At 46.4% G+C, this 21,977-nt stretch overlaps 1 protein-coding gene across 1 annotated transcript; it reads left to right on the top strand.

Annotated features, from left to right (window-relative positions):
- The first annotated feature begins 1,166 nt into the window (after nucleotides 1-1,166).
- Nucleotides 1,167-21,120, top strand: UBIAD1 (UbiA prenyltransferase domain containing 1). The gene is made up of 3 exons (XM_043922898.1): nucleotides 1,167-1,178; nucleotides 7,292-8,210; nucleotides 18,541-21,120. The coding sequence occupies exons 1-3, from the start codon at nucleotides 1,167-1,169 to the stop codon at nucleotides 19,026-19,028; spliced, it is 1,419 nt and encodes a 472-aa protein (XP_043778833.1). The 3' UTR covers nucleotides 19,029-21,120.
- Nucleotides 21,121-21,977: the final 857 nt, after the last annotated feature.

The raw sequence follows: 21,977 nt of genomic DNA, 5'->3' as shown, positions 1-21,977 counted from the left end.
CGTGCAGTCATTAGTAATCATAATTAGGTGAATATTTGCTAAGAAGGAAAAGGTTAACAGGTATACAATATAATATAACCTATTAAAATTTTGGGCTTCCCTGGTGGCTCAGCTGGTAAAGAATCTGCATGCAATATAATTCTTATATGTCTATGCTCACATGGGGAAATATAAAAGTAAGATGCAATGGAATTTGGGGAAGGCATACTTTTTTCTTTACACATTACCCTTAATTACTTGTGTAATAAGAGAAGTGTTTGTTGAAGAGGTGTAAGTTTCTAGAAGTACTAAATTGACAAAAGAGGTTTGGTGGTATTCTGTGGCTAAAAAATGCTTTGGCAGATTTAAAAGAAAAAAAAGTTATGACTACTTTAGGTTTAGAATCTTTTCATTACATTGATTCTTTTGTGAAATAATTATTCCTCTGAATTTCACATTTTTCACCTGTTTTCAACATCTCTATATTTAGTCATTAAGTATTTTTGAATGAGTAATGCATCTGCTATTCAAATCTCAAAATAAATAAAAATTATATTTATCATTAAAAGTCTTGCTCCACCCCTGCCCCTTCACTACTTATTTCTTTAGTTATTATGTATCCCTAGTTTCTTTTTATGTAAATACAAAACATATAAATATATGCTCTTATTTCCCTCTTTTGTTACACTATATACACTTATGCACATTTTAAAATTCTAGAGTATTTTGGGGATCTTTCTATTGTAGTGTATAAAAAGCTTCTTTGTTCGTTATTACTGTAGCTGCATAGTATTACATCACGAGACTATATCTCAATTTATATTTTCAATTCTCTGTTGATGGACACGTGTTATTTTCAAATCCTTTTTTATTTCTTTTTTCTTTTTGGCTGTGCTGGGTCTTCATTGCTGCGAGCAGGCTTTCTCCAGTTGCGGCAGTGGGGGCTCCTCTCTACTTGTGGCACACAGGCTTCTCCTTGCGGTGGCTTTTCTTGTTGCAGAGCATGGGCTCTAGGGTACTTGGGTTGCAGTGGTTGTGGCACATGGGCTTAGTTGACCTGCAGCATGTGGAATCTTCCTGGACCAGGGATAGAACCCATGTCCCCTGTGTGGGCAGGAGGAGTCTCAACTGCTGCACCATTAGGGAAGTCCTATTTTCAAATTCTTGTGGTTACTAATGATGTTGCGATGAATGCCATTGTAAGTACAATTTTATTCCCTGACAGTTATACAAAATAATACCCAGAAATGTGATTATAGAGTCATAGGGTAAATGCCTGTGTAATTCAATAGATGTTGTCAAATTCATCCCTTATCAGGGAAGTACCAATTTTCATTTCCACCAGCAATATATATGAGACTTTTGTCTTCCTAAGACATGGTAGGGCCCTGTTTTCTAATGAACCGTTAAAGACGGTTTTACAGCAATAGTCATCAGTACATTTATAGGTCTCTTTTCAGTTTACAGAGTTTTCTTGTCCATTACTTTAAAATAATAGTTAATATTTATTGAGCACTTACAAAGCATTAGACATTTTGGTGGATACTGTAGAGTAGTGGTTAAAAGCATCTTGGAGTCTAACTGAATCTGAAACCTAGCTCCAGCATTTACTGTATGAGCTATGTGACTATATGAGCAAGAACTTAAGTACCTACTTTCTTATCTTTAAAACTAGAAGGGTTATCATTACCATTTTTTTAAATTCCATATATATGCATTAGTATACTGTATTGGTCTTTATCTTTCCGGCTTACTTCACTCTGTATAATGGGCTCCGGTTTCATCCATCTCATTAGAACTGATTCAAATGAATTCTTTTTAATGGCTGAGGCGACGGTGGGATGTTCTGAGAGAATAGCATTGAAACAAGTATACTATCAAGGGTGAAACAGACCACCAGCCCAGGTTGGATGCATGAGACATGTGCTCAGGGCTGATGCACTGGGAAGACCCAGAGGGATGGGATGGGGAGGGAGACGGGAGGGGGGATCGGGCTGGGGAACACATGTAAATCCATGGCTGATTCATGTCGATGTATGGCAAAAACCACTACAATATTGTAAAGTAATTAGCCTCCAACTAATAAAAATATATGGAAAAAAAAAAAAAACGAGAAGGGTTATAATGTACCTACCTCTGTAGGTGGTATTGTGTGAGTTAAATGCTAATACATGTAAAGTACCCAAAATACCAGGAGAAAGGGATGGCAGCCCACTCCAGTATTCTTGCCTGGAGAATTCCATGGACAGAAGAACCTGGTAGGCGTGGTGCATGCGGTCACAGAATCAGACACAACTGAGCGACTGACACACACACACACACACACACACACACACACAATACCATGTGACACATATGAACAGTTACTAAATGCTGTTACTGCTATTCCTGATCATTTCTATGAATGAGGCAGGTTGTGTTGTCCCCACTTTGTACAGGAGTAATCTGTTGTCCAGAGGGATTGGGTCACAGAGTAGGTAAGTGATGGAGCCAGGATTTTAATAAATCTGCTTCTTCCTCTTATCTGATTTGGCAGCATTGAATATTCAGATTTTGCCAGCTTTGCAAGTACATGCTGGGTGGTGGAATTGTAAATGGTTAACAACCAGCTGGGAGAGGAGAGGGGCATGTATGTGTATTCAGGGCTTTCTTCATGCTGTGTGACCTCTGAGGTCAGAATGCTCTGTCTTGAAAGTCTTAATGATTTTTGAATAAGAGGTCCCGAATTTTTATCTTTCACTGGGCACCAAAATTACATAGTCAGTCCTGTGTACATATGTTATATGTGTATTACAACTTTCACTAATATGAAGGATGTATAGCACAAAACTTACAAATAATAATAAAATAGACAAAACTCTTTATGTAAATTCCATATAGCCAATTGATTCTAACAGTATACTTTCTTTGATATTGTGTAACCTCCCTGTGGTTGCATTGGCCAATGTGTGTAGTTCCAACATGAATGTTGGTTGGTTTTTTCTCTCTTTTTAAAAAGTATTTATTTACTTGGCACAGCCAAATAAATGAAGTAAGTCAAATTCTGTTGTTGTTTTTCAGTCGCTCAGTGGTATCTGACTCTTTGTGACCCCGTGGGCTGCAGCACGCCAGGCTTCCCTGTCTTTCACTTTCTCCCACAGTTTGCTTAGACTCATGTCCATTGAGTCAGTGATGTCATCCAACCATCTCATCCTCTGCCAGAAATCCAGGATACTGGGTTTGTGTTCGGTTGCTAAGTCGTGTCGGACTCTTTGGCTTCCCAACCTTTCACTATCTCCTGGAGTTTGCTCAAACTCATGTGCATTGAGTTGGTGATACCATCCAACCATATTTCACCCTCTGTTACCCCCTACTCCACCTGCCCTCAATCTTTCCCAGTATCAGGGTCTTTTCCAATGAATCAGCTCTTTGCATCAAGTGGCCAAAGTATTGGAGCTTCAACATCAATCCTTCCAATGAATATTCAGGGTTGATTTCCTTTAGGATTGACTGGTTTGATCTCCTTACTGTCCAAGGGACTCTCATATATGATATCACATAATATTTGTCTTTGACTTACTTCACTTAGTATGATAATGTCTAGGTCCATCCTTATTGCTGCAAGTGACAATATTTCATTCTTTTTTATGGCTCATTAACATTCCATTTTGGGGCTTCCAAAGTGGCCCTGTGGTAAAGAATCTGCCTGCCAATTCAGAAGATGCAAGAGATCCCTGGGGTGAGAAGATCCCCTGGAGGAGGAAATGGCGACCCCTCCAGTATTCTTACCTGGGAAATCCTACAGAGAGGGAGCCTGGTGGGCTACAGTCCAGGGGGGTCACAGAGACTCAGACATGACTGAGCAACTGTACATATATGGGCACAATATCCATTTTAGATATATCTTTATCCATTCAATGAATGCCAACACACAATATTCCATTTTAGGTATATCTTTATCCATTCAAATTGCCACCATCCGTTGGATCATCAAAATAGCACGAGAGTTCCAGAAAAACATCTACTTCTGCTTTATTTGACTACGCCAAAGCCTTTGACTGTGTGGATCACAACAAACTGTGGAAAATTCTTAAGGAGATGGGAATACTAGACCACCTGACCTGCCTCCTGAGAAATCTATATGTGGGTCAAGAAGCAACAGTTAGAACTGGACATGGAACAACAGACTGGTTCCAAATAGGAAAAGGAGTACATCAAGGCTGCATATTGTCACTCTGCTTATTTAACTTATATGCAGAGTACATCATGCGAAATGCCAGGCTGAATGAAGCACAAGCTGGAATCAAGATGGCTGGGAGAAGTATCAAAAACCTCAGATAGGCAAATGACAGCACTCTTATGGCAGAAAGTGGAGAAGAACTAAAGAGCCTCTTGATGCAAGTGAAAGAGGAGAGTGAAAAAGTTGGCTTAAAACTCAGCATTCAGAAAACTAAGATCATGGCATCTGGTCCCATCACCTCATGGCAAATAGATGGGGAAATAATGGAAACAGTGAGAAACTTTATTTCTTTGGGCTCCAAAATCACTGCAGATGGTGACGGCAGCCATGAAGTTAAAAGATGCTTGCTCCTTGGAAGAAAAGCTATGACAATCTAGAGAGCATATTAAAAAGCAGAGACATTACTTTGCTAACAAAAGTCCATCTAGTCAAAGCTATGGTTTTTCCAGTAGTCATGCTTGGATGTGAGAGTTGGATTATAAAGAAAGCTGAGCACCGAAGAATTGATGCTTTTGAACTATGGTGTTGGAGAAGACTCTTGTGAGTCCCTTGGACTGCAAGGAGATCCAACCAGTCCATCCTAAAGGAAATCAGTCCTGAATATTCATTGGAAGGACTGATGCTGAAGCTGAAACTCCAATCCTTTGGCCACCTGATGCGAAGAACTGACTCATTTGAAAAGACCCTGATGCTGGGAAAGACTGAAGGCAGGAGAAAAAGGGGACGACAAAGGATGAGATGGTTGGATGGCATCACTGACTCAATGGACATGAATTTGAGTAAGCTCTGGGAGTTGGTGATGGACAGGGAAGCCTGGCATGCTGCAGTCCATGGGGTCGCAAAGGGCCAGACATGAGTGAGCAACTGAACTGAACTGAATTATCCATTCATCTATGGATAGGCTTCCAGTTTGCCTTCCTGTCTTGGCAAAGCTAATAATTTCTTAGACAGCATTTCCCATTTCAGAGCTTCAGTTTTCCCACTTGAAAAGGAAGGGATACGATTATACCTTCCTTATCACCCTCAACGTGCTCCCCGGTTTTGTCCATTTTGTTCACTGCTGCATGTAGTAGATGTTCAATAAATCTTGCTGCACAGAGTGGGGGCTCAATTAATGTTTGAGAAATAGAGGAAAACAATAGAGTGGGAAAGACTAGAGATTTCTTCAAGAAAATTAGAGATACCAACGGAACATTTTATGCAAAGATGGGCTCAATAAAGGACAGAAATGGTAGGGACCTAACAGAAGCAGATGATATTAAGAAGAGATGGCAAGAAAACACAGAAGAACTGTACAAAAAAGATCTTCACGACCCAGATAATCACGATGGTGTGATCACTCACCTAGAGCCAGACATCCTGGAATGTGAAGTCAAGTGGACCTTAGGAAGTATCATTAGGAACAAAGCTAGTGGAGGTGATGGAATTCCAGTTGAGCTATTTCAAATCCTGAAAGATGATGCTGTGAAAGTGCTGCACTCAATATACCAGCAAATTTGGAAAACTCAGCAGTGGCCACAGGACTGGAAAAGGTCAGTTTTCATTCCAATCCCAAAGAAAGGCAATGCCAAAAATGCTCAAACTACCGCACAATTGCACTCATCTCACATGCTTCTAAAGTAATGCTCAGAATTCTCCAAGCCAGGCTTCAGCAATACGTGAACTGTGAACTTCAAGATGTTCAGGCTGGTTTTATAAAAGGCAGAGGAACCAGAGATCAAATTGCCAATATCCGCTGGGTCATCGAAAAAGCAAGAGGGTTCCAGAAAAACATCTATTTCTGCTTTATTGACTACGCCAAGGCCTTTGACTCTGTGGATCACAATAAACTGTGGAAAATTCTGAAAGAGATGGGAACACCAGACCACCTGACCTGCCTCTTGAGAAACCTGTATGCAGGTCAGGAAGCAACAGTTAGAACTGGACATGGAACAACAGACTGGTTCCAAATAGGAAAAGGAGTACGTCAAGGCTGTATATTCTCAACCTGCTTATTTAACTTATATACAGAGTACATCATGAGAAACGCTGGGCTGGAGGAAGCACAAGCTGGAATCAAGATTGCTGGGAGAAATATCAACAACCTCAGATATGCAAATGACACCACCCTTATGGCAGAAAGTGAAGAAGAACTAAAGAGCCTCTTGATGAAAGAGGAGAGTGAAAAAGTTGGCTTAAAGCTTAACATTCAGAAAACTAAGATCATGGCATCCGGTCTCATCTCTTCATGGCAAATAGATGGGGAAACAGTGGAAACAGTGGCTGACTTTATTTTTCTGGTCTCCAAAATCACTGCAGATGGTGATTGCAGCCATGAAATTAAAAGACGCTTACTCCTTGGAAGGAAAGTTATGACCAACCTAGGCAGCATATTGAAAAGCAGAGACATTACTTTGTCAACAAAGGTCCCTCTAGTCAAGGCTATGGTTTTTCCAGTGGTCACGTGTGGATGTGAGAGTTGGACTATAAAGAAACTGAGTGCAGAATTGATGCTTTTGAACTGTGGTGTTGGAGAAGACTCTTGAGAGTCCCTTGGACTGCAAGGAGATCCAACCAGTCCATTCTAAAGGAGATCAGTCCTGGGTGTTCATTGGAAGGACTGATGCTGAAGCTGAAACTCCAATTCTTTGGCCACCTGATGCCAAGAGCTGACTCAATGGAAACGACCCTGATGCTGGGAAAGATTGAGGGCAGGAGGAGAAGGGGATGACAGAGGATGAGGTGGTTGAATGGCATCACCGACTGAACGGACATGGGTTTGGGTGGACTCCTGGAGTTGGTGATGGGCAGGGAGGCCTGGCTTGCTGTGTTCAGGGGGTCGCAAACAGTCGGACACGACTGAGTGACTGAACTGAACTGAACTGAACGAAAAACAGAATGAGTTCTATTTCCTTGAGTGAAAGGTCTTGGTAAGTCGTAAAGCGACAGGCATTTGCGGTCGTTCGTTAGGCTGTTTTCAACATGAGTGAAAACAACTGTGCGTCCCGACCCTGGGCAAGAAAAGGGCGGGGCTGTTGGGTCGCAACCCTGCCTCGGCCCCGCCCCTAGGCCTCTGGCCCCGCCTCCATCTCTCCGCCCCGTCCCCGCCCCTAGCCCCGCCTCGGCCCTGGCCCAAGCCCAGGGCCGCGCTGCCGGCCGGTGTTTCCCGGAGGGCTTAAGGTGGCGGACGCACAAGATGGCGGCCCCGGCGGCCCTGGTAGCTCCGGGGAGGCGGTCGCGGCTCGTGCTCAGGCTCTAGGGCGGGCGGGGCTGGGGTCTGGCAGCAGGCTTACACAGGTAACAGGAGGTCGGGGCGGTGCTGCCGGGCCTCCTGGGGTGCCAGGCCCGCTCGCTGCAGCCCCCGGGCCCCGCCGCCTCCTCATCCCTGTCGGTGGTGGAACCGAAGAAGGTCAGGTCCGTCGCCCCGCCCCGTCCGTCCTCGCCTTAGCGCGGACGCTGCGCAGTGGGTGGCTCACTACCACTGACAACACACGTGCAGCCTCCATGGCGGAGAAGATTAACATCCACGCAGGAGAGACGGCCAAGGTCGAGGACAGGGACCTGCTGGGGAACGGCTGTCCGCAGCAAGACAGACTTCCTCAGCAAGACAGACTTCCGCAGCGCTCGTGGAGGCAGAAGTGCGCCTCCTATGTCCTGGCCCTGCGGCCCTGGAGCTTCAGCGCCTCACTCACCCCGGTGGCCCTGGGCAGTGCGCTGGCATACAGATCCCAAGGCGTCCTGGATCCCAGGCTATTGGTGGGTTGTGCCATAGCTGTCCTTGCTGTGCACGGGGCTGGCAATTTGGTCAACACTTATTACGACTTTTCCAAGGGCATTGATCACAAAAAGAGTGATGACAGGACCCTGGTGGACCGAATCTTGGAGCCCCAGGATGTCGTTCGGTTTGGAGTCTTCCTCTACACCTTGGGCTGTGTCTGTGCCGCTTGCCTCTACTGTCTGTCCCCTCTGAAACTGGAGCACTTAGCTCTCATTTACTTCGGAGGCCTGTCTGGTTCCTTTCTCTACACAGGAGGTAAGTTGGCCTATTTGCTGCAAGTCTTAGTTGCATGGAAACTACAGTTTGTTTAGGAATTATAGGGCTCTCGAAGAAGTGTCAAAGGTTATTTTCTGAATTAGGCCGTCTTATGTGATATCTATAATGTTTGGGCCATGTGGATTTGGGGGATAACATTTTTGGCTTGGCTTATGGCTGTTAGGAATAACTCATATATACGGTATATACGGAAATTTTTGATATCTAATTTCCTGTCATTCTTCATACCTTGTCATGCCATGTGTGTGGGTGCTAAGTCGCTTCAGTCCTCTCCGACTATTTTCAACCCTATGGACTGTAGCCCACCAGGCTCCTTTGTCCATGGAATTTTCCAGGCAAGAATGCTGGAGTGGGTTGGTCTCCCCTCCTCTAGGGGATCTTCCCGACCCAGGGATCGAATCGCTTCTCTTACCAGTGTATTGGCAAGCTGGTTCTTTACCACTAGTGCCACCTGGGAAACCTTTATAATGCCACAGTGTCAAATTTTAGTGGAATTAAATTTGAAGAGCTCAGATTATACACCTAATTACTTTTAGCTAGTTTGCTAGGTGACCCCTTGCAGCAGGCTGATTAAAGTGCTGATGGGCAGGTGTTTAAGCCCTTTTTATTGAGCACCTATTATGTGCCAGGTTCTGTTCTACCTGAACACAACAGTCAAGTCCCTGCCCTTCTGGAAGTGATTTTACATATCATGAGGAGAGATAGAAAATAAAAATAGTAAATTATGGTTAGGATGGCCAACATCCTGGTTTGCTCAGCACTGAGAGTGTTTCCAAGATGTGGGGCTTTAGGAAACCAGGGAGTTTCTGGTAAGCCACGATGAACTTCTGCCTTGGTTATAGTACATGAGAAGATGAACAGTACTATAGGGGGAAAAAAATTAAGTAGAACAAGGAAGGAGGACACAAACTAATTTTAATTAGTTTGATCAGGGTAGGCCTCATAAAAAAGGTAACACGAGGGACTTCCCTGGTGGTCCAGAGGTTCACTCCATGCTTTCGGTGTAGGAGGCGCAGGTTCCACCCCAGGTTGGAGAACTAAGATCCCACAGGCCCCTTGGCACAGCCAAAAAGAAAAAAACAGAAAGGTAACATGTGATCAGAGATTGTGAGAGGGAGGTGAGGGAGTTGGCTGTTTAGGTATCTGGAAGAAGGTAGCACTTGAGCAAAGACTGTAGGAGGTGACAGGTGAGGAAATTGGCTGAGCAGTTATCTGGAGGAAGAGTGTGTTAGAACAGCAACTGCCAAAGGCCTCAAGGCCAGAGTGTCCCTGAAAATGTTGGAGGAACATCATGGCGTCCAGGGTGTGCATGAGGGAGACAGTAAAAGGAGGTGAAGTAAAAGAAGTATGTTTGGGCAAGGCAGTGTGGCACAAAGATGACATAGGCCTTAGTGTTTTGAAAGAATCAGTCTGGCTAAGTTACTGAGAATAGATAAAGGAGGGTGAGGGGAGAAGCGGGAACACGCAGAAGGAGTCTGTCAAGTAAAAGAGGCAAGAGATGTCTGGTGGCTTGAATCAGGCTGGGATTAGTGGAGATGGAAGAAGTAGTTAGATTCCGAATATATCTTGAAGGTAGGCACCGTTTGCTGATAGATGGGACATGAGGCAGGAGAGGAACAGGAATTAAATATAACTCTTAAAAAAAAAAACTATCCAAACAAACATAACTAAGGTTTTGGCCTGAGCAACTGAAATAGTGAAGTTGATGTGGAGTGAGAGAGAGAAGGTTTTAAATAGGTTTGTGGAGAGAAAATGGAGACATTGACTTTGGCCATCTTAATGTATCAGATCTCCATGTGGAGCTGTCAAATTGATGGTTGGATTTGAGTCCAAGTTCAGAGGAGAGGTCTGACCTGGAGGTAGAAACTTTTGAGAGTCTTTGCACATAGATTAAGTTGTACGACAGGGTGAGAGCCAGAGGACGGATTGTTGCCAGACACCCTGGGGAGCCCCAATAGTAAGAAGTGAGGAGAGGAGAAGACTGGCCAAGGGAACTGTGATGGAGCATCAGAAGGAGAAAGAAGAAAAGCAGGACTAACTGTGGTTAGTTAGACTAACTGTGGCAGCCAGTTGTAAAAAGTTCTGTGCGGGACATCAGTAGGGTGCTGACGTAGAATGAATGTGTAAGGTGCTGAGTGTGTAAGGTGCTGGTGGAGGAAAGAGGCCCTCTGTGAAGGTGGCACTTAAACTAAGATTTGAAGGACAAGGAGCCAGCTGTGGGGCGGAATTGGGGTCTGAGTCAGGTCCTTCAGGACTGAAGGAAAGCAGATGCAAATATCCTGGAGTAGGGAAGGGCTTGGCATCTCAGAATTTGCTGAAAGACCAGCGTAATCAAGAGGGAGACTGAGATGCAGCTGTCAAGGGAGGCAGGGGCTAGGTCATACTGGTCTCCTAGGGCCTCAGTCTCGGCTGGTTCCTCCTCACTCCCAGGCCTAGTCCTTAGACCTCTTTTCTCTAGCTCCATTTACTCCCTTGGTGATTTCAGCCAGTCTCATGGCTTCTATTGCCGTCTATTAAGCTGGTGTGTCTCAGATTTCTACCTCTGGACCAGGTATCTCCACTAAACTCCAAACTCAGATCCCACTTCTTTTTTATGTATTTATTTTTGGCTGTGCTGGGTCTTTGTTGCTGTGCACAGGCTTTCTCTAGTTGCGGCAAGCCGGGGCGACTCTTATTGTGGTGCTTGGGCTTCTCCTTGTGGTGGCCTCTGTTTTCGCGGACCATAGGCTCTAGGCATACCAGCTTCAGTAGTTGCGGCTGCAGGCTCTAGAGCGTAGGCCCATTAGTTGTGGCACTTAGGCTTAGTTGTTCCTCGGCATGTGGGATCTTTTCGGACCAGGGATCAAACCCATGTCCCTTGCACTGGCAGACAAATTCTTAACCACTGGAGCACCTGGGAAGCCCCAAGGTTCAACTTCAGTAATTTCCCTTCAAGGTTATAGGCATCTCAACCTTGACGTGTCTGAGACCAAATTCTTGATCTTCTCCCCCCCAAAAATCTGCTCTACCCTCAGCTTTCCCCTTCTCACTCGATGGCAACTCCATCCTTCTGGTTCTTCAGGCTGCAAGTCATGGGCATCATCCCTGACTCTCCTTTCTCACATCTCGCATCCAGACCGTCAGTAAGTCCTGTTGACTCTCCTTCTAAAATGCATTTGGGGCCGGACCACTTCTCATCCCCTCCCACCACTGCCGCGGTCATTTCCCTCGATTATTGCGGCTGATGCTTTACCAATCCCTATGTATCCACCCTTGTCCTTTTCACGGTGCTCCTCGATCAGCAGCCAGAGGAGTACTGCAGCCTTGTCAGTCGTCTGCTCAAAACTCTCCTTGGGTTCCATCTCATTAAAGTCTTTACAATGACTCCCAAGGCCTGAGATTATCTTCTCACCCCCGACCTCCCCCAGCTCTCTGACCTGCACTCCTCCTCACCACCCTCCAGCCACACCGCCCTCCCAGCTGTGTCTGGAATGCACCAGGCATTCTCCTGCCTCGGGTCCTTTGCAGATGCTGTCTCCTCTGTTTAGAACGCTGTTTCCCCATCTATGCGTATGATTTGTTTTCTAACCACCACCCATTTGCTCAAATGTCAGCTGCTTGGTAATGCCTTTTTTCTACCCTATTTAAAACTACAAAACAATAAGGCTTTCTACAGCAGCTGAAAAAAATAAAACCACACACCCTCTCTGTGTTTTCCCTACAGTATCTTCCTTATTGCTTTTCTTTGCTTTTTCTGCACAGCACACATCACATTCTAACCACAGAAAGTATTTACTGTGTTAATTACCTTCCCACTTAGACTGTAAACTCCCTGGGGGTAGGGATTTTAGTCTCTGTTCTCTGCTGAACCCCATGGTGCCCAGCACAGTGCCCCCTGGCATGTCAGTTGAGTTCAGTTCAGTCGCTCAGTCGTGTCCGACTCTCTGCGACCCCATGAATCGCAGCACGCCAGGCCTCCCTGTCCATCACAAACTCCCGGAGCTTACTCAAACTCATGCCCATCGAGTCGGTGATGCCATCCAGCCATCTCATCCTCTGTCGTCCCCTTCTCCTCCTGCCCCCAATCCCTCCCAGCATCAGGGTCTTTTCCAGTGAGTCAGCTCTTCGCATGAGGTGGCCAAAGTATTGGAGTTTCAGCTTCAGCATCAGTCCTTCCAATGAACACCCAGTACTGATCTCCTTTAGGATGGACTGGTTGGTCTCCTTGCAGTCCAAGGGACTCTCAAGAGTCTTCTCCAACACCACAGTTCAAAAGCATCAATTTTTCGGTGCTCAGCTTTCTTCACAGTCCAACTCTCACATCTGTACATGACCACTGGAAAAACCATAGCCTTGACCAAACGGACCTTTGTTGGCAAAGTAATGTCTCTGCTTTTTCATATGCTATTTAGGTTGGTCATAACTTTCCTTCCAATGAGTAAGCATCTTTTAATTTCATGGCTGCAATCACCATCTGCAGTGATTTTGGAGCCCCAGAAAATAAAGTCTGACACTGTTTCTACTGTCTCCCCATCTATTTCCCATGAGGTGATGGGACCAGATGCCATGATCTTAGTTTTCTGAATGTTGAGCTTTAAGCCAACTTTTCCACTCTCCTCTTTCACTTTCATCAAGAGGCTTTTTAGTTCCTCTTCACTTTCTGCCATAAGGGTGGTGTCATCTGCATATCTGAGGTTATTGATATTTCTCCCAGGAATCTTGATTCCAGCTTGTGCTTCTTCCAGCCCAGTGCTTCTCGTGATGTACTCTGCATATAAGTCAAATAAGCAGGGTGACAATATACAGCCTTACAATCTGTTGTTCCATGTTCAGTTCTAACTGTTGCTTCCTGACCTGCATACAGGTTTCTCAAGAAGCAGGTCAGGTGGTCTGCTATCCCATCTCTTTCAGAATTTTCCACAGTTTATTGTGATCCACAGAGTCAAAGGCTTTGGCATAGTCAATAAAGCAGAAATAGATGTTTTTCTGGAACCCTCTTGCTTTTTTGATGATCCAGCGGATATTGGCAATTTGATCTCTGGTTCCTCTGCCTTTTCTTTTTTTTTTTTTTTTTAACATTTATTTTTATTCATTTGGCTGCATAGAGTCTTAGTTGTGGCATGTGGGATCTAGTTCCCTGACCAGGGATCGAACCCAGCCCCCCTGTATCAGGAGCGCAGAGTCTTAGCCACTGGACCACCAGGGAATTCCCTCCTCTGCCTTTTCTAAAACCAGCTTGAACATCTGGAAGTTCTCGGTTCACGTATTGCTGACGCCTGGCTTGGAGAATTTTGAGCATTACTTTACTAGCGTGTGAAATGAGTGCAATTGTGTGGTAGTTTGAGCATTCTCTGGGATTGCCTTTCTTAGGGATTGGAATGAAAACTGACCTTTTCCAGTCCTGTGGCCACTGCTGAGTTTTCCAAATTTGCTGGCATACTGAGTGCAGCACTTTCACAGCATCATCTTTCAGGATTTGAAATAGCTCAACTGGAATTCTATCACATCCACTAGCTTTGTTCGTAGTGATGCTTTCTAAGGCCCACTGGCATGTAGTCAGTACTTAATATTTATTGAATGAATAAATGGGGAGACATTGAAACGTATTGAGTGGAGGAATGAATTAATCTGACTTATGATATTTCTTTAACGTTAACTTTATTGATACATAGTTGACAAACAGTGGAATGCATGGATTTTACGCCTTATGCTGCTGCTGTTGCTAAGTTGCATCAGTCGTGTCTGACTCTATGCGATCCCATAGACGGCAGCCCACCAGGCTCCTCCGTCCCTGGGATTCTCCAGGCAAGAATATTGGAGTGGGTTGCCAATTCCTTCTCCAGTGCATGAAAGTGAGAAGTGAAAATGAAGTCGCTCAGTCATGTCTGACTCCTCTCGACCCCGTGGACTGTAGCCCACCAGGCTCCTCTGTCCATGGGATTTCCCAGGCAAGAGTACTGGAGTAGGTTGCCATTGCCTTCTCCTTTTAAGCCTTATAGTTTGATGAATTTTGACAAATATTAATACATACAGCTGTATAACTCATGTTGTTGTTGTTCAGCCGCCCAGTCGTGTCTGACTCTTTGTGACCCCGTGGACTGCAGCACACTAGGCCTCTCTGTCCCTCGCCATCTCCTGAAGTTTGCCCAAGTTCATGTCTGTTGCATTGGTGATGCCATCCAGCCATCTCATCGTCTGACGCCCCCAATCTTTTCCAGCATCAGGGACTTTTCCAATGAGTTGTCTGTTTGCATCAGATGACCAAAATACTGGCGCTTCAGCTTCAGCCTCAGTCCTTCCAATGAATATTCAAGGTTGATCTCTCTTAAGATTGACTGGTTTGATTGATAACCCATACCCCTATCATAATACAGAACATTTTCATCACCCCCAAAAGCTTCCTTGTGCTTCTTCCGTTTCAACCCCACTCTCTCCATCTAGAGGGAACCACTGCAACCACTGATCTTACTTCTTTCACATGGATTCATTTTGCCTGGTCCAGAACATCATGTATATGGAATTATTCAGTATGAATTCTTGTGCCTGTTTTTGGGTTTCATTGTGTTGTGATATGATCAGTAGTTCCTTGTATCTCTGAAAGGTAGCCATTGTATGAACATATCACAGTCTGTTTATCCATTATCCTGTTCAGTGACTTTTGGATTTTTTCTGTATTTTGGCTATCATGATTGAACATTCATTTTCAAGTCTTCTGTGGATATTTGTGTTTGTTTTTTCTTGGGTAAATGCCTTGGAGTCAGATTACTGGGTCATAGGATAGATGATGTTTAACTATATGAGTTGCTGCCAAAGTGTTTCCTAAAGTGCTTCTACTTCATTTACCTTCCCACCCTCAAGACATGGGAGTTCCAGTTACTCCATGTCCTTGCCAACATTTTGATTTGTTTTAACAAATTCCTTTTGGCTGGCTGTGTGGAGAACTGGCCCAGGATTTCACTGTGCTGGCCCCTGTGGAAGATGGTGTTGGGAGGAGGGGGTGCCTAAAAGGAAACTCCCAGGTGGGCCACACCTCTGGATCAGGTGGAGCGCGTGAGCCTTGGGTCAGACACTCTGAAAACAGGACTTTCTGCTCGAGGGCTATGTCATCTTCTAGTGTCAGATAACCTCAAGAAGGTTGACAGACCTCTGTCATCCCCAGCTGAGCTTTGTGGTTGGTTTTTGTGCAAGGTCTGTTGAAGGCCGGGGCTTATCTTTGCAGGCACAGGTTTCTGTTCAACCTTTTGTTGTTCAGTCGCTAGGTTGTGTCCGACTCTCTGCGACCCCATGGACTGCAGCACACCAGGCTTCCCTGTCACTATCTCCCAGAGTTTGCTCAAACTCATGTCTATTGAATTGGTAACATACTCCTTTCCTGTTCAGCCTTGCTCACGTCTTTTTTTTGCCAGGTGACTTAACGAGATGTTCTTGGGTACTCTCGCCAGATGTCAATCAAGGCTATAGAGCTATTCTGTTTCTTTCCATAGAGTCCCGAGGTCTGCCTGGAGAGCTGAGGAAATAAAGGAATGGGCAGCTGGTGGGGAAACTTGCTGGATCGATAGTGGGAGCAGTCCTGCCTGTCATCTTCCTTGGGCAGGGGCAGTTGCCTAAATGTGTGAGATGTCACACAAGACGTCAGTTTCCTCACTTAGAGCTCACATGCTGCTGGAGAGACCTTCCTCCTGGAGGACGTGTCCTCACACAACCAAATTATGTATCAAAACACTGCGTGGGGAGTAGAGAATGAGTTTGCTGGGTGTTGGTGGGACTCAGGGACCATGCCTGTTATACCCTATTCTGGAGATGCTTCATTTCCAAGAACCAACCATGGTCATTTAGCGCTAAAGAGTCCCAATCACGTCTGGAGGTAAACTTACGCTGCGTCTTGTTCTTCAGCTGCCAAGCCTTTAGATTCCCTACAGATAATGTCTCTCATATTTAACTGTTTAAAATGCAATTTATGACCCAGTAGTTTTTTTTTTTTTAACTTTCTGATCCTGGGGCCATGTCTTAGTAACTTCTTTAGATCAGAGGTTTCCCAGGCTTCTGTAGCAATATATATGTGGGTCGCCTCTTTGAGTGGGTGCCTCTCACTCTTCCCATGCTGCTTGGTCTGTTTCAGTCCCAGTGGGACATTTTTCATGACCTTGGTCCCAAATTCCAGGTGCTTGTTACTGTAGCTCTGTGTACAGTTCAGCCTGTCAGGCCTTGAGGAGCTAGCTGTGCCCTTGTGAAACCTACGTTTTTGTGGGAGAGAGGGAGATTAAGAATTAGAAGTGTGGGAATTCCCCGGAAAGCCAGTGCTTAAGACTTTGTGTTTCTACTGTAGGGGACATGGATTCAATCCCTGGTTGAGGATCTAAGATCCTTCATGCCACTTGGCACCAAAAAAAAAAGAATTGCAAGTGTTCTGGAATTTATGAAAGTCAGGATGCTATGTTGCGTATTGCAAGGGGACTGAATATGGTCTCAGCCTGAGAAAGGCGGCTGAGGAATGACCTTTAAAGTCTTGAGGGTTGAGCAGGAGTTGACCAGGCAAGGGGCTGGAGGTGGGGGAGTGTCTGAAGGCCTTGAGGAACTGAGAGGAACTGAAGGCTGTAGAGGTGGGGATGGGAGGAGAGCTCAGAGCAAGGCAGGAGGGAGGCAGGGCAGGGCCAGGCCAAAGCTGAGTCAGGTGAATGATTGGGGCTGTTCTTATCCTGAGGACAACTTGTTGATAAGGGTGTTCTGGTATGTGTTTGCAGAAGGGCATGGCCAGCTTAGTGTTTTGAGAGGACCGTTCTGGCTGCAGGGGCTTCCCAGGTGGTTCAGTGGTAAAGAACCCGCCCGCCAATGCAGGAGACTCATTGGGTCAGGAAGATCCCCTGGAGAAGGAAATGGCAACCCACTCCAGTATTCTTGTCTGGGAAGTCCCATTCACAGAGGAGCCTGGTAGGCTACAGTCCATGGGGTCGCAAAGAGTTGGACACAACCTAGTGACTAAACAACAAATTCTGGCTGCAGTGTGGAGATTGGATTCCGGGTGAAGGAGGGGCGGCAGTTATGAGTACTGAAGCTGAGGGACCAGTTGAGTGTCACGGGGGTGGGGGTGTAGTGTGTAAGATGACCCTGACTTGGACTTGGGGATAGAGTGAGGCAGGATGGAACGTGGCTTTGGGGATGGAGAAACTGGGCTGGTTTGAAAGACAGGATTTGAGGTCGATCAGCAGCCCAGGAGGAAAAATGAGGGATCATTCAGCATTTTAACTTCACGGGAAACAGAGACGGGGGAGGCAGTTTTGTAACTTCACCATCTTAGCTGTCTTACTTATTATGTGGGTGAAAGTTTCTCCGTATGGAGTTTGGGAACCCTGAAATTTTGCTGAGGTTAACTGAGGGCTTTCAAAACCAGAAGATGCTGCCAGAGGTTGGGGCCGAAAAGTAAGAAGCTGGGATGGATATTCCATGAGGGACTAATCTCACGGTGTTCCTGACAGGAGCAGTGTCTTACGGGGGCTGGTGGACAATGAAAGAAAGCCAAGCCCTGGACTGTTAAGGCCTGTGAGAGCTTTCATGGACTCCCCATTGAACTGTGTGTGCCTGGGAACCCCCTGCTCTTCTTTTTTTCCCAAAAACTTTTCCAATTTTTAATTCACACAGTTTTTAAAGATTATTTTCCATTTACAGTTACTATAAAATATGGGCTATATTCCCTTTGTTGTACAATACATTCTCGAGCCTGTCTTACACCCAGTAGTTTGTACCCCGCTTCCCCAGCCGGGTTCTGCCCCTCCCCCTCCGACAGGTAACCACTAGTTTTGGGAGCCCCTGCTGTTTGTGTCAGGGCTTTGTTGGGGGACGCGGATGCAGAGTCACTTCAGTCGTATCTGACTCTTTTTGACCCCATGGACTACATACAGCCCTCCAAGTTCCTCTGTCTGTGGGATTCTCCAGGCAAGAATACTGGAGTGGTTTGTCATGCCCTTCTCGAGGGGATCTTCCCCAGCCAGGGATCAAACCTGTGTCTCTTATGTCTCCTGCATTGGTAGGGAGTGTTCTTTACCACTAGCCCCGCTTTGGAAGCCCTTTTGTTGAGGGACGGCAGGAAGGAAAACTTGGGGATGACTCAGACTGAACTGGGTGTTAAAGGATTAGTCTTTTCTGTCCCTCTGTGTCACCGGAGGAGAATTTGGATTTTGCTCTGGAGGGGAGGGGAATACAGCCACTGCCCCGCCTCCCAGTCTAAGAAGAAAATGCCCTGCCCAGCCACAGGCAGCTTGCCTTTCCACTGGAGAACAGCCCCGCAATTTCCAGCCCTGATCTCACACCAACTCTCTGGGTTTTCTGGCCATAGGAATTGGACTCAAGTACCTGGCTCTGGGGGACCTCGTCATCCTCATCACGTTCGGCCCGCTGGCTGTGATGTTCGCCTACGCCGTCCAGGTGGGGTCCCTGGCGGTCTTCCCACTGCTCTACGCCATCCCCCTCGCCCTTAGCACCGAGGCCATCCTCCATTCCAACAACACTCGGGACATGGAGTCGGACCGGGAGGCTGGCATCGTCACGCTCGCCATCCTCATCGGACCCACGCTGTCCTATGTGCTCTACAACACCCTGCTCTTCCTACCCTACCTGGTCTTCAGCATCCTGGCGGTGCACTGCAGCATCAGCCTGGCTCTGCCTCTGCTCACCATCCCCATGGCCTTCTCCCTGGAGAGGCAGTTCCGGAGCCAGACCTTCAACAAACTGCCCCAGAAGACGGCCAAGCTCAACCTCCTGCTGGGCCTCTTCTATGTGTTCGGCATCATCCTGGCACCAGCAGGCAGTCTGCCCAAACTCTAAGGGGATCAGTGCCCCCCTCCCCACATACAACGTGCCCCCCTTTCTTAGGATGTATTGAAGGCAGTGTCTGAGGAGGGAAGGTGATTCGGCACTGAGGGGCCTACAGATGACTTGTGAACTCCCACCTTTTTTTTTTCTTATTATATTCTTAAAGAAAATGTTTTGTTTTTGTTATTTTATTCCGTTTTATGGGGATTCTGGAAACCACTCTGGCCTCAGAAGGTAAATCCGACGCACAGCCCTTGTTTTATTTATAATTTCCACTAGAGGGTGTTGTCAGGTCACTTTTAAGTGGATTAGAATGCCCTGAGACTTGGCGAAGGAGCCGCCAGGATTGGCCTCCTGTCCCGAAAGAGCCGTAGTAACTGAGCCAAATGTCCTTGGTACCTTGGTCTGTCAGGATGTGTGATGATGATCCCCCTGTGACCAGGAGCGCCTGTCTCTCACCCTGAGCTCTTGGGTCCAGTAATGCGCTGCTTGAGAGAGGATGTACCTCATTAACAGCCTGACTGGGCTTCTGACTTTTTGCCTAAATGTGACTCAGACCCTTTCATCCTCCCTTCACTTATTGCCACAGTTGAGGAAAAGCGTCAGATTGCCACACAGCAAGACATTCGGGCTGGGGATGTGGAAGGGATTAAAAACCACCCTGGAGGTAGCTGAGAAAATCACTCTGCTTTTGGAGAGAAAACTGGCAGGGCAGCCAGTTTCCCTGTGGAACCCACTGGTCTGACAGGAAGGGACCCCCCCCCCCCTTTTTAGTAACTAGTAGGTGTTCTGAAGTTGTGGAGGCCTGCTATCCTTGCCAGCTACTGGAGGCCCACAGGGCACCCCTCTCTGCCCTTTGCTGTTCCTCGCGCTCCCCTGTGACCACCTTCCATTTCTTCCTGGTCCCCATTTGTGTGTTTCCCATCCGTTGTTTATAAAGTTGTGTCCGACTCTTTGCAACTGCATGGACCGTAGCCCACCAGGCTCACCTGTCCATGGGATTTCCCAGCAAGGAATACTGGAGTGGGTTGCCATTTCCTTCTCCAGTCTGTGGAGCCCTGCTATTTGGGCAGCAGCTTAGCAGAGATGAGTCAGGGATGGTTGCCCCTTTTCACAGAACCACAGGATGAGCTGACCCAGGACAGTAGCACCTCCATGAGTGAATAAGCCAGTGGTCAAACAGTTCTGACCCTGACCAGCCAAAATGTCAGGCCTACCAGTAAAGAAACTACGTCTTCCTCCTTGGGGGCTTCTGTCCTGTACTGACCCAAATTCTCCCGAAGGCTTCTCTTGCCTTGTGCGAGATAGTTTGCACCCAGAGTAGGGACGGGGGCCGATTCCAAAGTTGATCCAAGCTGCTTCTCGTTTCATTGTCCATGCAACATAACTTGCTGGGCTAGAATTGCTTGGTTGCCTTGGGTCCAAGACAGAAGTAGATGGAGGCTGCTGTCATCATTCTTTTCTGTTGTGATTAAAGCCACTCAGGCAGGTATGTCAGGGTCTTGACCTGGAGAAAATAACATCAGAACCAACTCTTCATCTTAAAATCAGGCCAATTATAACTTGGCTTCTTGAGTTCGAATTAGGCATCTTACTTGGAAAAAGCACATTTGCGGAAGTTGGAAGTTGCAGTTCTTCTAAAGTTTAAAGGTGGTCTGTCTGCAGAGTTCCAGCATCCTCGAAAAGGAGTCAGAGCCCAGTAAGGAGGGTGAGGAGGACTGCACTCTCTCCTGCCTGTCTTCCCAGCACCATTTTTGTTTCATGTCAGGCTTGTGGCATTTTGGTGCTCTTGGGAGTCCTGCCTTCAAAGACCAGCAGGGCGCTGTCACAAGGCTTACCCCTGAAGCTGTGGGCCTGAGAGCTCCCTGTGTCCACAGACCAGACCGCCTTGGTAAGGCCTTCTATCGGGGGTGTCAGTTAACCTCTGCACTATTTCTGGTGCAGGTTTTAATGCATATTTTTACATATAAATCTTTCTAAAAGGCCAGATTCGGTGCCAGGCTTTATATGCAGGTCCCTATAATTTGTATTACACCCCTTGATTCAATGAAAGTTTTCTTTAGACTTGTTAATAAAACCATTTTTTTAATTAAAAAGAAAATGTTTATCAGTGGTCTGGCTTCCAGGTTCCCTGTGTTTTCCTCATGCTGATTGTCTCATCGTCTGCTTGTGAACTCTGACACATAAACCTCAGGAGACAGCACGGCTGCATAGGTGGGGTGGGGGCGGGATGCATGATCTTTGGTGGTGAGTTTGACCGGATTCAACGAGCCCTTAGAAAAGACAGTAGTGACCTCTCCGAGCCAGTATGGGTTTGCCAAGAGCCAGTCAGGCCAGATTAACCTGTGTTCTTTCCTACTTTCACTTCTCTGCAGCGGGTCACTGTGCTGATAGATGCAGAATGTGCAGACAGAGGACATTTGATTTTCTGCCGGGCATTTGACAGTATGTCCTCTAGAACACAGCCAGCGAACATACATGGAATGGATAACAGTCTAGTTAGGTGAATTTCTGCAAGACTGAAAAGGCTGCTTTGATGTGTCAAAGGAAGACTTTACCACAAGTAAATATGAAGCAGTGCGCTTGGGTCCCCCCAAACCACTATACGACATCAGAAGGGGAAGCTCCACAGAGTGACGGCAGCAGACGTGGTGGGTGTTGATGACCCTGAGATACAGCTTCACGTGCTCTTATTTCCGTGAGTCAGACTCACTCTGCTCCCCAGTGGACCTGGATGGAAATTCAGCCTCAGTCATCTCCTGGGTCAGTTCTCACCTCCTTAGGACCGCCCAGGGAATACTGACTGGGCCCTTGCTCTGTCTGCTCACTGTCTGTAAGGTCGCTTCCCTGCTGTTTCAAGCTGGGGGTTGGCCCTGGAATTTACCCTTGTTTCTTGGACACTCTGCTTTAGAAAGTTTCAAAATGCCCCCGACAGCAGCCTTCCTTGCTGAGTACCATGGG

The sequence above is a fragment of the Cervus elaphus genome, chromosome 14 (genome assembly GCF_910594005.1).
Source record: "Cervus elaphus chromosome 14, mCerEla1.1, whole genome shotgun sequence".
Lineage (NCBI taxonomy): Eukaryota > Metazoa > Chordata > Mammalia > Artiodactyla > Cervidae > Cervus > Cervus elaphus.
The sequence above is the reverse complement of the archived record's forward strand: the minus strand, read 5'-3'. Positions and strand labels throughout refer to the sequence as shown.

Bases quoted from the DNA above. Each gene is read 5' to 3' on its own strand.
- UBIAD1 (XM_043922898.1), top strand. The intron at 8,211-18,540 runs GTAAGTTGGCCT...TTCTGGCCATAG, and splicing joins TTCCTTTCTCTACACAGGAG to GAATTGGACTCAAGTACCTG.